Raw genomic sequence first — 15,318 nt, forward strand, 5'->3', positions numbered from 1 at the left:
GGGAAAAAGCTTCTTGCTATCCACCCTGTCTATACCTCTCATGATTTTGTACACCTCAATCAGGTCCCCCCTCAAACTCCGTCTTTCTAATGAAAATAATCCTAATCTACTCAACCTCTCTTCATAGCTAGCGCCCTCCATACCAGGCAACATCCTGGTAAACCTCCTCTGCACCCTCTCCAAAGCATCCACATCCTTTTGGTAATGTGGCAACCAGAACTGCACGCAGTATTCCAAATGTGTCCGAACCAAAGTCTTATACAACTGTAAGATGACCTGCCAACCCTTGTACTCAATACCCCGTCCGATGAAGGAAAGCATGCCGTATGCCTTCTTGACCACTCTATTGACCTGCGTTGCCACCTTCAGGGAACAATGGACCTGAACACCCAAATCTCTCTGTACATCAATTTTCCCCAGGACTCTTCCATTTACTGTCTAGTTCACTCTTGAATTGGATCTTCCAAAATGCATCACCTCGCATTTGCCCTGATTGAACTCCATCTGCCATTTCTCTTCCAAAATTCTATAGATTCTGGAACAGTTCCTGCATATTGGAAGGTAGCAAATGTCACCCCACTATTTAAGGAAGGAAGGAAGAGAGAAAACAGGGAACTACAGACCAGTTAGCCTTACATCAATAATAGGGAAAATGTTAGAATCTATTCTGAAGGATGTGATAAATGGACAATTGAATAATAATGATCTGATTGGGCATAGTCAACATGGATTTATGAATAGGAAATCATGCTTGACGAACCTGTTGGAGTTTTTTGAGGATGTTACGAACAGAATTGATAAAGGGGAGTCAGTGGACGTAGTATACTTGGATTATCAGAAGGCTTTTGATAAAGTCCCCCACAGGAGGCTGGTTAGCAAGATTAAGGATTGGTTAGCAGGCAGAAAACAGAGAGTAGGAATAAGCGGGCCATTCTCGTGTTGGCAAGCTGTGACTAATCGGGTACCGCGAGGAACAGTACTTCGTCTCCAGCTGTTCACAATATATATCAATGATTTGGATGTGGGGACCAAATGAAATATTTCCAAGTTCACAGATGACACAAAATTAGGTGAGAATGTATGTTGTGAGGAAGATGCAAAGCGGCTTCAAGAGGATTTGCACAGACTTAGTGAGTGGGCAAGAACATGGCAGATGGGATATAATGTGGAAAAATGTGAGGTTAATCATTTTGGTAGGAGGAACAGATGTGCAGAGTATTTCTTAAATGGTAAAAGATTAGAAAGTGTAGATGTATAAAGGAACCTGGGTGTCCTTATCAATAAGTCACTGAAAGCTAACATGTAGGTGCAGCAAGCAATTAAGAAGGCTAATTGTATGTTAGCCTTTATCGCAAGAGGATTTGAGCACAGGAGTAGTGAAGTCTTGCTTCAGTTGTATAGAACCTTGGTTAGACTGTACTTGGAGTACTGCGTGCAGTTTTGATCCCCTTACCTTAGGAAGGATATTATTGCCATAGAGGGAGTGCAACTAATGTTCACCAGACTCGTTGACGGGATAGTAGGACTGTCCTATGAAGAGAGATTGGGGAAACTGGGCCTGTATTCTCTAGCGTTTTGAAGAATGAGAGGTGATCTCATTGAAACCGACAAAATGCTTAAAGGGATAGACAGGGTAGATGCAGGGTAGATGTTTCCCCTAGTTGGGGAATCTAGAACCAGGGGACACAATTTCAAAATAAGGGGGAAGCCACTTAGGACAGAGATGAGGAGAAATTTCTTTATTCAGAGGGTTGTGAATCTTCGGAATTCTCTACCCCAGAGGGCTGTGGAAGCTCAGTCATTGAGTATGTTTAAAGTAGAGATTGACAGATTTCTAAATACCAATGACATAAAGGGATATGAGGATAGTGTAGGAAAAAGGCATTGAAATGGGTGATCAGCTATGATCGTATTGAATGGTGGAGCAGGCTCGATGGGCTGAATGGCCTACTCCTGCTCCAATGTTCCTATGTTTCTATATACATCTCGGACTCTACCTTCCCGAGTAGAAAACCCACACATTCCTAACCGTTGAAGAATCAAGCAGACGGCAGATTGGTAAAGGGACATCAGAGACATGAACAGCACAACTGTAATGCAAAGAAATAGCTTACCTCACATGACTGGATGCAATGGATAAGGTGGGGGTCTGGGTGCCATTGCAGCATGCCTGTGCACACTATACTCTGCAAAAAAACAAAATGGTTATTTCTTTAGTAGAGTTAACAAGAAAAACAGAACTTGCAGATTACACAAATAAAGAATGTTCTTGCTTTTATATAACACATTTTATGACCACCCCCCCTCCCCCCAGGATGTCTCAAAGCACTTCACAGCCAATGAAGTATTTTGAAGGTTATTCACTTTTATAATGTAGGAAATACAGCGCAACCAATTAACCAATTTTTCAACTCATGGTGGGCAATGAGATTTGGCAAGACATCTGTGACAAGGTGTTTCCTCCATTTACCCAGGCTGCAGCTCATTAAAAAGGGCTATTGTTGTGCTTTGAACCATCAAACAGATGCTTTTGATCAAAGGGCAACTTATGGAACATTTCACATGTGCTATTGCACCCCCCCCCCCTCCCATCATGTCATTTGCCGCTGTTGCTACTAGTTACAGATGTGTTGCTCATCTATCTGCAGTTCCCAGTCAGACTCGCTGCCATCCTGGGCAATGTAGCATCAGGTTACAGTGATGGGTCTATCCAGATGGATCAAAGTTGCCGATTCAACCTGTCATTTGTCCTCCAAGGATTCGACAATTGAATAAAATGTGCTAGGGCTGAGACTCTGGGCTCCTGCTCCTGCTCACTGTGCAGCAAGTCCTGCAGGGCGACATGACTTGCCTAGGTCTCAACTGACGCCAGAATGGGGCTTGGATGTGATGCCCCTATTTTTGACAAATTTTGAACAATGCCATTTTCCACTCACTTGATGCAATATTAAAAAAGAGAAGAAAGTCTTTCATTTATATAGCACCTTTTGCAATCTCAGGACATCACAAAATGTTTTACAGCTAATGAAGTACTTTGTGAAGTGTACTCACTGTTGTTATATAGGAAACACGGCAACCATTTTGCACACAGCAAGCTTCCAAAAACAGCAATGCGACAATGAACAGATAATCTATTTTAGTGATGTTGGTTGAGGGATAAATATTGGCCAGGACTTGGGTTGAATTCCGCTGCTGTTCTTCAAAACAGTGCCATCAATTGTTTATATCCACGGAGAGGGCAGACAGGGCTGCAGTTTAATGGCTCATCCGAAAAACAGCACTTTCGACAGTACAGTGTTCAGCATTGTACTGGAGCATCAGCCTAGATTTTGAGAACATAAGAAATAGGAGCAGGAGTAGACCATATGGCCCATCGAGCCTGCTCCGCCATTCACTACGATCATGGCTGATCTTCGGTTTCAACTCCACTTTCCCTCCCATTTCCCACATTCCTTGATTTCCTGAGAGACCAAAAATCTATCTATCCGAGCCTTAAATATATTCAATGATGGATCATCCATCTGGGGTAGAGAATTCCGAAGATCCACAACCCTTTCAGTGAAGAAATTTCTCCTTATCTCAGTCCGAAATGATTGTCCCCTTATTCTGAGACTGTGTCCCCGTGTTCTAGATTCCCCAGCCAGGGGAAACAATCTCTCAGTGTCTACCCTGACAAGCCCCTTCAGAATCTTGCAAGTTTCAATGAGGTCACCTCTTATTCTTCTAAACTCCAGCGTTATCGGCACAATTTACTCAGCTTCCCATCGTAAGACAACCCACTCATCCCAGGAACCAATCTAGTGAACATTCGCTGTACTGCCTCCAATGCAAGTATATCCTTCCTTAAATATGGAGACCAAAACTCTACACAGCATTTTGTTCACCTCCCAATGCTGGGCTCCGTGGTGGGTGGGGGTGCCGGAAGATCGGAGCGGCAACAGCCTACCACGGACCCCGACGCTGGGATTGCTGGGCCTGATCCTCCCAGCGGCAGGGAAGCTATGTGGCGGCCTCTCTGATGCTCTACGATGGGACCCTGGTTTAAATATTTAAATTAACTTTATGCATTCAATTAAATGAAATTCTCCACGATCTTACCTTCAGTTTTGGATCTTCAGCATGATGGGTGGCGCTCACGCACCTTCACTTTCCCGCTCAGGGAAAGTTGGCACCACCAAGGTACAGAAGGGGGGGATCCCAGCATCTATAGAACAGTGGTGGGGGGGGGGGGGTGGGTGGTGGTGGGACAGGGTGAACTTTGCTTTTTCGTGTGGAGGGGAGGGGGTCAACTCTAATTTTAGTGTAGCGGAGGAACAAGGCAAATATGTATTTTCAGCGTAGTGGGGGAGGATGGGGGCAACTCTGCATTCTCTATGCAGGGATGGCAGCCCTTTAAAAATGGCGCCAGTGCCTGCGCAGAGACAGTTGACGCCAGTCATGGCATTGCCGAGGTCACCCCCGCCATGTGTGTTTGGGGGCGTGGCGACTGCCCTGCATAATCTAATGAGCCGCCGGGCTTAAGATCGTGGCGGCGCTCAGCCCATGCGTGTCAGCCACCATTTTTTATGCCCGCCGCCAATGCCAGTGGCGGGAAAACAAAATTCAGCCCAGTATTTCAGGTGCGGTCTCACCAAAACCCTGCACAATTGTAGCAAGACGTCTTTATTCCTGTACTCCAATCCACTTGCAATAAAGGCCAACATGCCATTTGCTTTCTTAATTGCTTGCTGCACCTGCATGCTAAGTGTCTGTGTTCCTTATATGAGTACACCCTGAACACCAACATTTCCAAGTTTCACGACTTTCAAAAAACATTCTGCTCTTCCATTCTTACGATCAAAATGAATAACCTCACACTTTTCACATTATACTCCATTTGCCATCTTGTTGCCCACTCACTTAATCTGTCTATATCTCTTTGCAGCCTCTCTGTGTCCTCCTCACAGCTTACATTTCCATCTACTTTTGTATCATCAGCAAATTTAGATACATTACTCTCTGTCTCTTCATCTAAGTCATTATTTATAGATTGCAAATAGCTGAGTCCCCAGCACTGCTCCTTGTCGCACTCCACTAGTCACAGCCTGCCAATTTGAAATGCCCCATTTATGCCTACTCTTTGCTTTCTGTTCGAAAACCAATCCTCTATCCATGATAATATATTACCCCCAACTCCATGAGCGTATTAACCTTTTGTGTGGCACCTTATCAAACGCCTTTTGGAAATCCAAGTATACTACATCTACTGGCTCCCCTTTATCTACCCTACTAGTTACATTCTCAAAAAACTCTGGAGTCGGACTTGAGTTCAGAACCTTCTGACTCAGTTGAGGGTGCTCTGACTGAGTCCTGACTAATACGGCTTAATGATTAAGCTATAATAATGCACAACTATATTCCGGTTTATTTCTGTGACTGTCTTGGTGAACCTACAGTTATCCTGCCATGCTGATGGCCATGCATGACACTGGGACCTGAATTTAAGAACTGCCCAGTGCTCTTGAATGGCAGAGATTAGAACTACATCTAGGTCCCGATATCCCCATTTTTCAAGAATAAGCCTCAATAATATAAGCTGGAGGAAGTCATCATGGATATCACAATCCTACCGTCACTCAACAACTACATAGTTTGCAGTCCAGGGAGGGGCAATGGACAGCAATTAAAAGCTTAAACCCCCCAGGGGATTTTTTTCCCTCTCCCTAGACCACAGCTGCTGAAGCTAATACCTATTATGTGGGGATACTGAGGAAGCTGGGATTATTCTCCTTCAAAAAGCAAAGGTTGAGGTATTCAAAATGAAGAAGGGTTTTGATAGTGTACATAGTCAGAAACTGTTTCCACTGGCGGGAGGGTCGGTAGCCAAAAGATACAGATTCAAGATAATTGGCAGACGAACCAGAGGGGAGATGAGGAGAGTTTTTTTATTTATGCAGTGAGTTATTATGATCTGGAATGTACTGCCTGAAAAGGAGGAGGAAGCAGATTCAATAATAACTTACATAAGAGAATTGGGTAAATATTTGAAAAGGAAAAATTATCAGGGTTATGGGAAAGATCAGGACAGATTGGATTACTTTTTTAAAGAGCCAGCACATGCACGATGGGCCAAATGGTCTCTTTCTGTGCTATTAGATTCTATGATTCTCTGATATCCACTGTCCCAGCTGTGATCAACCATCTCAGCACAGGCCAGAGATTACTATCCACCAACAGGAAGAACCAGCACATAAATACATTCCTGGAAATGGCCCATGGGATGATTCTACAACATCAGGAACTATGGAATTACAGAACCACTTTTAGTAATGCAAAGGGGAATCAAGATCAGCTTGCAGAAGAAAGGGGGTAGGGGGGAGGAAGCTGAAAGAAGGACATGGAGCACAACTGGCAGGGAAAATGTATCTGTTCGCTTGAATTTTGTAAGGACCTGTGAAAAATGGAACAGACACCATCACTTAAAAGAGAAACTTACACAAGTTGGACCAGGAACTTCCCTTGCAGGTCTTGTGTAAAGTTGGCCCCTATTACTGTGATTTATAACCTGGTGCTCATGTAATTCATACTGCACTTATTTCACATTCCAAGTGTCACTGCCCTACTGTGCTACAGAAAACAGTCATTTTCTTAACCCTGGGCTGTAAAGGATTCAGTTACACAGGGGCCAGTCAGGTACATTGACTTATATAACTGGGTTTGAATAAGTCTTGAAGTGCAGCCATCACTATTGTTTTGTCAAAGGCCAACTCTGGTTGAACGCATTCCTGGAGGTTTCATCACATGCCCGCCCATCACCTTGCATAGTCAAATAGCCTATTTACCCATTTCCAGTATTTCTATGATTAAAAAACAAAAGTATTCAAAGAAAATGAACAAAAAACACATAATTCCTTTTAGTGCCTCAATGATTTTTCTCCCGGGTTGCTCGCAGCAGTGCTCAGGATTTCAATCTTTGATTCCTGGAGACTCCAGGGCATTCCTGGAGAGTTGGAAACCCTACACAACCCGGAGTGGTACCTTTCTGGACAGACATCAGGAAAAAAATCCAACACGCTGCGCCAAAGAGAGAAACAGGACCGCGGGTCTTTATGTGGCATTTCTTAATGCAATTACCTCTCGCTGTGGTAGGGCTCCTAATCTCAAATGTATTACCCAAACAATTCTTAGGCCTAGTATTTTTGCTGGAAGCAGCAAGGGATATAGTGGGGGGGGGGGGGGGGTGAGGGGGACGAAGTTGCAGGATAGTTCTAGGAAATCTGTAGGCTCCACAGGGAATGAAAGAACAAAGCTGAGTTGCATTTCTGGCAGCATCCCATAACTGGGTGGCCTATGAACGGAGGCCCAGAAATGTACAGGACAGCAGTTGGCACTGGTCTGCATTGCTGTCCTGCAGTGTTAGACATTCAAAAATATAACACTACTTTTGTTACATTTCCTATAAATACAGCTGCAGCAAAGCGAGGAACTAATGATTCAGAACCAGTTCCAATAACTTGCTCTCACTCCACTGCTCTCAAACCAGTGATGCGGTCAATACCTGTGGAAATCACTCAAAGGTTAATTGAAATCAAGGCCCACTTTGGGGTGGACATCTCACATAAAAAAAAACCTCTCTTCAACCTATAGAACATGTGCCTACAAAATGGCCTTTTCTTTTTGATCCTCCAATTTTCTCCCTTTCTCTACTTACAGCACTAACTCATGTCGGAGTTTAGTTCTGCAGTCGACTGCCATCTCAACCATATAGCCATTTTCCATGCAACAGTGCTCTTTGACTTTGCAGGATATTGCAGTTGAGCTCAGCCCTCTCCTCATTTAGCACCCACACACATGCACCTCCCAGTAAAAGTCATGGGACAGGGACTGGGGAACTCTGGATAGCGTTTGCCTTTCACAGTTCAGCATTCTGAGGCCTATCATGATGTCCTAGCTGAAATCAGCCAGGAAGGAAAGAGGCTGGGGATGGAACCTGATCATTTTTACACTGCACTGATTTATCGAGAGGCCAAAATCAATGGCCAAGAGGCTTATTTTTTTATCTAAAAGCACATTGGCACCTTTGTCTGTTGCAAATTTGCAAACTATTGAAATCCACTGTGCTTCTTGCACGTGAGAGTGAAGGCTACTTGAGACTGCTTCCTTTCCAGGGAGGAAGAAAATGCTGAGTGTTTCTTGTGGAGACATTTTACCAGCTGTATTTCCAAACAAACACACACTTTGTTACAGCATCACTGTTTACTGATTCACTCACTGATCTCAAATCCAGAATGGCTGCTGCAATATACATACAAACACAAGGAGAGGCAACTAACTGCTCAATCTATACTCCAGATGGCTTCAATCTAAGAACATACAGGTGTGCCCACTTTGATTCTAGAAGACTATTTCAAGAGACCAATTCCCATGTGCTGTTCCATTGGCTCAGTTTTCAATATGGAGACCCAGTGTGAAGATGTGCAGGATCAGTTACTCACATTTACTTTTTCTACTGTTGGCCTCAGTCCAACAGCAGAATTGCACAGCGAGTGATCCCATCAGTTCCTGGCACCTGGACTTGTGTACACTGAGGAGCACAGCGGCTGGAGAGAGTGCCACCCATTTGTAGTGGGGTGCACAGCATGACATATCAAGCCCTCATAATCTCAGCAAGTCGTTACTGCTTTCACAAAGCAATTCACCACACTGCAACTGCCTCACTCTAAAGATGTGAATAAGGCAATTCACAAGCTCCTCTCCTTTACCCAACAAATAGGAACATAGGAGCAGGAGGAGACCATTCAGCCCTTCAAGCTTGTTCTGCCACTCAATTACACCATCGCTGATTTCTAACTCAACTCCATTTATCTGCCTTAGCTCCTTATCCCTTAATATCCTCACCCAACAAAAATCTATCAATTTCAGTTTTGAAATTTTCAATTGACCTCCAGCCTCAACAGCATTTTGGGAAGAGAATTTCAGATTTCCACTACCCTTTGTGGGAAGAAGTGTTTCCTGATGGCACTCCTGAATGCCTCATGTCCTGGCCTCTCCCATCACAGGAAATAGATTCTCTCTATCTAGTCTGTAAAATCTTTTAATCTTCAAACACCCCTTAATCTTTTATACTAAAGGGAATAATTTAAGAAACCTGGCCTCATGACTTAACCCTTGAAGCACCAACATCATTCTAGTGAGCCTGCACTGCACCACCTCAAAGGCCAATATAACCTTCCTGAGGTGTTGTGCCCAGAACTGAACACAATACTATATAACAGTAGCGTAATTTCCTCTCCTCTATATTCCTGATCATTGTGCCTTAAGCAATCTTCTTACTGTAAATGTCTGTACTGCAGAGAGGCAAATCATCATTCAGTCACTTCCCTACCCAACTTCATTCACTTTCTCCCAAGTCACATCCTCTGCCACTTGAGTTGTATCACTTTTCTGGCAGTGGTTCAAATAGGTAAGCTTGACAAGCAGTCCCTTAAGAGAGAGTTTTTTTGGAAGTTCTTTAAAGGTGAGTAAGGTAGAGTAGCTTTTGAAGAGGATCCCAGAAGGCAGGGGCACAGTGGCTGGAAGGATGGCCTTCAATGGTGGAGCGAAGAGCTCTAGTTAGGCTAATGTTGTTTACAAAGATGGAGATGCTACAAAGAAAGAATCAAAGAAATTGATCATCAAGGTGATGGAAACACAGATAAGGGGGGGGGGGGGGGGTTGCAAGTTGGGGCATAAGCAGGCAACATTTCATATGTGGCACAAAGCAATTTGAGGAGCAGCCTGGAAGCTCGAGCTTGACCAACATCCTGCGGTTGCTCATGATCGGATTCAGACGCAGAAGGGAGCCAGGGAGATTGATGGCTCCAGGAACAGCTGAACAAGATGGCTGCGATCTTTTATGTGTCAGCCATGGTTCAGTGGGTCGCATTCTCCTCTCCAGGTCAGAAGATTGAGAGTTCACGTCCCATGCCATGTTCTACTTTAGAAAGTCAGTCGTTGAAGGTTATTGCTGAAGCCAACCTTTACTCAGTCTAATATTTATTTTCAGAGTGAAACATTACAAGCATACACTTCCTAATTCAACAATACCACAGTTTCAGTAAGTGTCTCTTTATATGTACTCAAGTGAAACCACAATTAATGCCCTCCATCTGCATAAATTAAATGCAATTGAAATACAATTAACACTCCAGAGACTTGAGCACAAAATCTAGGCTGAAAACCCATTGCAGTACTGAGGGAATGCTGCACTGTCAGAGGTGTCATCTCTCAGATGCAACATTAAACCAAGGCCCTATCTGCTGTCTCAGGTAGACGTAAAAGATCCCAGCACTATTCAATGAAGAGCAGGGAAGTCCTGGCCAACATTTATCCCTAACCCATCAGCAGTCGAACAGATTATCTTGCTTTTTCTCATTGTTGTTCGTGGGTCCTTGCTGTGAGCAAGTTGGCTCTCACTTTTCCAACATTACAGCAGTGACGACACATCAACAAAAAGTACTTTATTGGCCATAAAAGCATTTGGGATATCCCGAGATATTGAAATGTGCTAGCTGTATAAATGCTAGTTCTTCCAAGTTCTTTCTTTGATAACATTGAGCTGTAGGAACTTTCTGATTATGCAGCACTAAATATCAAATGGCTGGCTGGATATACAGCATCAGCCTTGGAATCAATGGTAATGGTGCAATTGTCTCAACATACACTTGGAAGCTGAACCCTGTGCTTGCAACAGGCTGTATGAGCATGAACAGAGAACATATTGGCAATGTAGTAACTTATCTGGTACAAGTAGGCATGGGACAACAAGGGTATGCGGCCATGGAAGGGACATTTTGGAGGGCACCAGAAGGTCAAGGATAGCCAAGAGGAACAATCAAGCTCTGGTTGCAGTCATACTGGATGACACGGATGGCTTTGAATAGGGCAGCTTAGTTTCTGGAGAGCTGGAAGGGAGATTGCAGTGTGCCTGTATAAGAAGTGATGCTCACATAGTTGAACGGCAAGAATTCAGACCTTGCAGAGACAGGCAGCAGGTTACATGTAGCATGGTAATTTGAAGATACCAAAGTCCAGTGTGTTTCTTTCACCACAAACCACCCTCCGGCCCCACCACCCACGCCCAAGAAGGAGAACAATACTTGAAGATACAAAAAAAAAACATAGGTAATATTCACAAGCATGGGGCCAGGATGGAAAAGTTGGAAAAGGGTTGAGGGGGCAAGTTGTAGGCTTCATGGAGGAAGCAAGATTAATGAGGAAAGGTAGTGTGTGAGGGTTGGAGGAGATAGGTGAGATGCTGAGTGCAGGGGCTAGAGAGGGAAGGGAGTTAGCAGTGGGTGGATGGAACAGGGGATACAGAGAGTTCCTTCTATCTAGTACCAGAGGTGGTGATGGAAAATATGGGAGAGGGTGGATGAAGGCACTCCCTGGTTGGACCTTGGACCAGAAATTTGGAGTTCGGCAGGGACCTTCCTGACCACTGGAATGTGCACCTTCACTCTACTGCTGGAAGTCCGAGACCTGATGATTACTTGCCCTTGTTCTTCCTCAGATCCTCCTGTCACATATCTTCAGCACCCCTCTGCTGGGGAAGTGAAATTGGAGACCTTGAAGCCCTTCACTTCCCCACCAACCCCTCACTCATGATAATGTTAATGCTAAACGTATCAACAAGAGTAGGCCATTCAGCCCTTTCAACCCTGTTCCACCATTCAGTAAGATCATGGCTGATCTATACCTTACTTACAGTTACTTGCCTTGGTTCCATATCCCTTAATAACCATGCCTAACAAAAACAACTTTAGGTGCAGGCCCAATGACATATTATGGTGGGAGCCCAGAAAATCCCAGGGTGGGGCAGATCCCTGACATAACACGTGTTATTCTCTTGATCTTCTTTAAGATGGATGAGGAACTCAACTGTGTATCTGCAGTAAAGTGGAAAATATACTCTCCTGTCTTTATGGCTTGCCTAACTTGTCTAACTCTGACCCTCTAAGCCACAGCTGATCTTTTCAATTCCACCAGTGCATCTTTCTAGGAACTGATCTTCCACATCATCAAACTGCTTCTCAGTTACAACTTAATAGGCTTAATGAATGTGCAGTTTCCAGGCTGTTCGGTAATTTTTTTTAAACAAAATAATCTAGTTTCATCTCAAAATATCATAAAGAATGGAAGGAAAAGCCCTGGTCAAAAATACTCCAATTTTGTCACACTTCGATCTTGTTTTTAGAAATTGACCCTTTTCGGAGATTTGAACTTTGCTACAGATCCCGTACATTTTCCTTCCCAGCAGTGGGTTGTATTTTTTTTGTTGTTATTTGGTCTGTGCAATGTTTGAAGCTGCCAAAAGGCAATGATTTGCACTGTTAATTGTCAAGTTGATTTAGCTGAATTTTCCACCCTTCACTACTAGATATGGTGGCGTTGCTATTAGGTTACTGCAGTAATAATCCAGAGGTTTGAGCTAACAATACAGAACATGTGGGTTCAAATCCCACCATGGCAGTTTGATAATTTAAAGTCAGATTTTAAAACAATGGAAATAAAAAGCTGGTAATACTACCATGAAGCTGCCAGATTGTTGTTTAATTAGTTCACTAATGACTTGCTTCCCTTATCCAGTCTGGCCCACATGTGACTCCAGTCCCACACCAGTGTGGTTGACTCTGAAGTGGCCTCGCAAACTGTTCAGATGCATCAAATTATGGTTCAAGAAAGCGGTCCAGCACCATCTCCTCATGACAATTAGGGATGGACCACAAATGGCAGCCTTGCCAGGTCCACATTCTGAAAATTATTTTATTTTTAGAATCCTCACCTGCACCTTGGGTGGTTCCATCCAGTGCTCCATAGTGTCGGCAGTTATATTATTAGACAAAACCACTGCATCACTGGGGGGTATCACACACGATGGAATACACACAGAACCTGAAATGATGAAACACATCCACAAATTGGGATCATGTTAAATGGTAGACACAAACATACACTGCAATAAGAATTTTGGCCCAATTACTACCATACTCTTTATCCCCTTCATTTTTATTGATACAATATTATTGTAGCTATTATATACAAGAGATAATCTGGGTGTGGGACATACTGCTCTATGTTTTGATACATATCATTGGAAGACAAAGGCAGACAATTCAGGACTACTTCTCATATCTCTGTAAACACAACAATTATGGATGATCCCGAACACACTTATCTTCCAGATATAGAGCAAAAGCAAACAAGCTCAGAACCTGGAAGAGGGCAGGGAGCAGGAAAGATATGCCTTGGCTCATTTCTAGGTCCTGGATATTTTTGAGCCAGGTTGTGAATGTGATCAGGAGCTCATGTAAGAAAAATAGTGAAATGGGAGAAAGAAAAAAGTCAAACATGGCCTGGTTTTAACACAGTGAGACTGAGACAGTTTTGTATTGATAACCATTGTATTTAAGGTTGGAATCAACAAGGGAACTGTATGGACCACAGCAGTCCCAGTGTGACCAGCTGGTGGTTTATATAATTGTTTAGTCCATAGAAAGACACACCCGATCAGTACATGGAACTTAACAGACTAAAACATTTACCATTTACTCCCATTATACCAACATGAAATATTATTGGTAATGGGCAGTACTTTCTACACTGTAGCTCCAAAGATCTAAATAGAATAAAAAGGAGATATTTGGCACCAAATTAATATCTTAAGCATTTGGCGCGGTGAGTATTACGTAATGCAACAAAACAGTTACAGCACAGAAGCTGATCATTTGGCCCAACAGGTCCAAGACATGACATGGTTCAAAAATATCCAGGACCTAGAAATGAACCAAGGCATATCCATCCTGCTTCACACGAACCTCCTCCCACTCATGTAATTATCTAAAACTTTCGTCCAGTTAGCCTAACATCTGTCATTGGGAAAAGGCTGAAAACAAATATTTTGGAAGTACTGGGCTGAATTTTGTGGAGGAGGCGGGACTCCCAGCGCTGGGCTGAAACGGCGGTGTGGTGGGGGGGGGGGGGTACCCCGCCTCTGACTTTTGGTGCCCCCGCGAAGCGATCCTCCAGTGTTTTGAAGGCTAAGTGTCCCCCATCAGGAACCCCGTCACTTTAAAGATGGGGAACCCGCCTCCAAGAGTGATGGCCACTGCTGGTATTGCAGAGGCCTTGGACCCAGGCCCAGCACAGGAACCCCGCACATCAGGTAATTGAGGTAGCTTCACCAGGGCAAGTCCGGAAGGCACCAGGGAAGGGGGTTTGGGGTGGTGGTCATAACGCCAAGGGGGATAGGGTCCATATAGGTGCATTGTTTCCCAGCTGGGGCCCTCCATGGGCCACAGATTGCCCATGGAGGTGGGACCCCACCCCCCACCCAAACCTGCAGGGAGGGTTTTTTAAAAATTCATTCATGAGATGTGGGTGTCGCTGGTTACGCCAGCATTTATTGCCCATCCCTAATTGCCCTTGAGAAGGTGGTGGTGAACCGCCTTCTTGAACCGCTGTAGTCCATGTGAGGTAGGTACACCCACAGTGCTGTTAGGAAGGGAGTTCCAGGATTTTGACCCAGCGAAAGTAAAGGAACGGCGATATGGTTCCAAGTCAGGATGGTGTGTGGATTGGAGGGGAACTTGCAGGTGATGGTGTTTCCATGCATCTGCTGCTCTTGTCCTTCGAGGTGGTGGAGGTTGCGTGTTTGGAAGGTGCTGTCTAAGGAGTCTTGGTGCGTTGCTGCAGTGCACCTTGTAGATGGTACACACTACTGCCACTGTGCGTCAGTGGTGGAGGGAGTGAATGTTTGTGGATGGTGTGCCAATCAAGCGGGCTGCTTTGTTCTGGATGGTGTCGAGCTTCTTGAATGTTGTTGGAGCTGAATCCATCCAGGCAAGTGGAGAGTATTCCATCACACTCCTGACTTGTGCATTGTAGGTGGTGGACATGCTTTGGGGAGTCAGGAGGTGAGTTACTCACCTCAGCATTCCTAGCCTCTGACCTGCTCTTGTAGCCATGGTATTTATATGGCTACTCCAGTTCAGTTTCTGGTCAATGGTAGCCCCTAAGATGTTGATAGTGGGGGATTCAGTGACGGTAATGCCGTTGAATGTCAAGGGGAGATGGTTAGATTCTCTCTTGTTGGAAATGGTCATTGCCTGGCACCTGTGTGGCACAAACGTTACTTGCCACTTATCAGCCCAAGCCTGGATATTGTCCAGGTCTTGCTGCATTTCTACACGGACTGCTGCAGTATTTGAGGAGTCGCGAATGGTGCTGAACATTGTGCAATCGTCAGCGAACATCCCTACTTCTGACCTTAAGATTGAAGGAAGGTCATTGATGAAGCAG

At 44.3% G+C, this 15,318-nt stretch overlaps 1 protein-coding gene across 1 annotated transcript in view; it reads right to left on the reverse strand.

The window, feature by feature from the left end:
- Positions 1-15,318, reverse strand: part of pappa2 (pappalysin 2) — a 573,700-nt gene that overhangs the window by 79,002 nt on the left and 479,380 nt on the right. Inside the window, exons 19-20 of the mRNA XM_068036526.1 lie at positions 12,803-12,912; positions 2,115-2,186 (exon numbers count right to left, since the gene is read on the reverse strand). Of these exons, the coding sequence (XP_067892627.1) occupies positions 2,115-2,186; positions 12,803-12,912 (182 nt within the window). The remainder of the gene's footprint in view (positions 1-2,114; positions 2,187-12,802; positions 12,913-15,318) is intronic.

This window comes from Heterodontus francisci, chromosome 8 (genome assembly GCF_036365525.1).
Source record: "Heterodontus francisci isolate sHetFra1 chromosome 8, sHetFra1.hap1, whole genome shotgun sequence".
In the NCBI taxonomy this organism is placed as follows: domain Eukaryota; kingdom Metazoa; phylum Chordata; class Chondrichthyes; order Heterodontiformes; family Heterodontidae; genus Heterodontus; species Heterodontus francisci.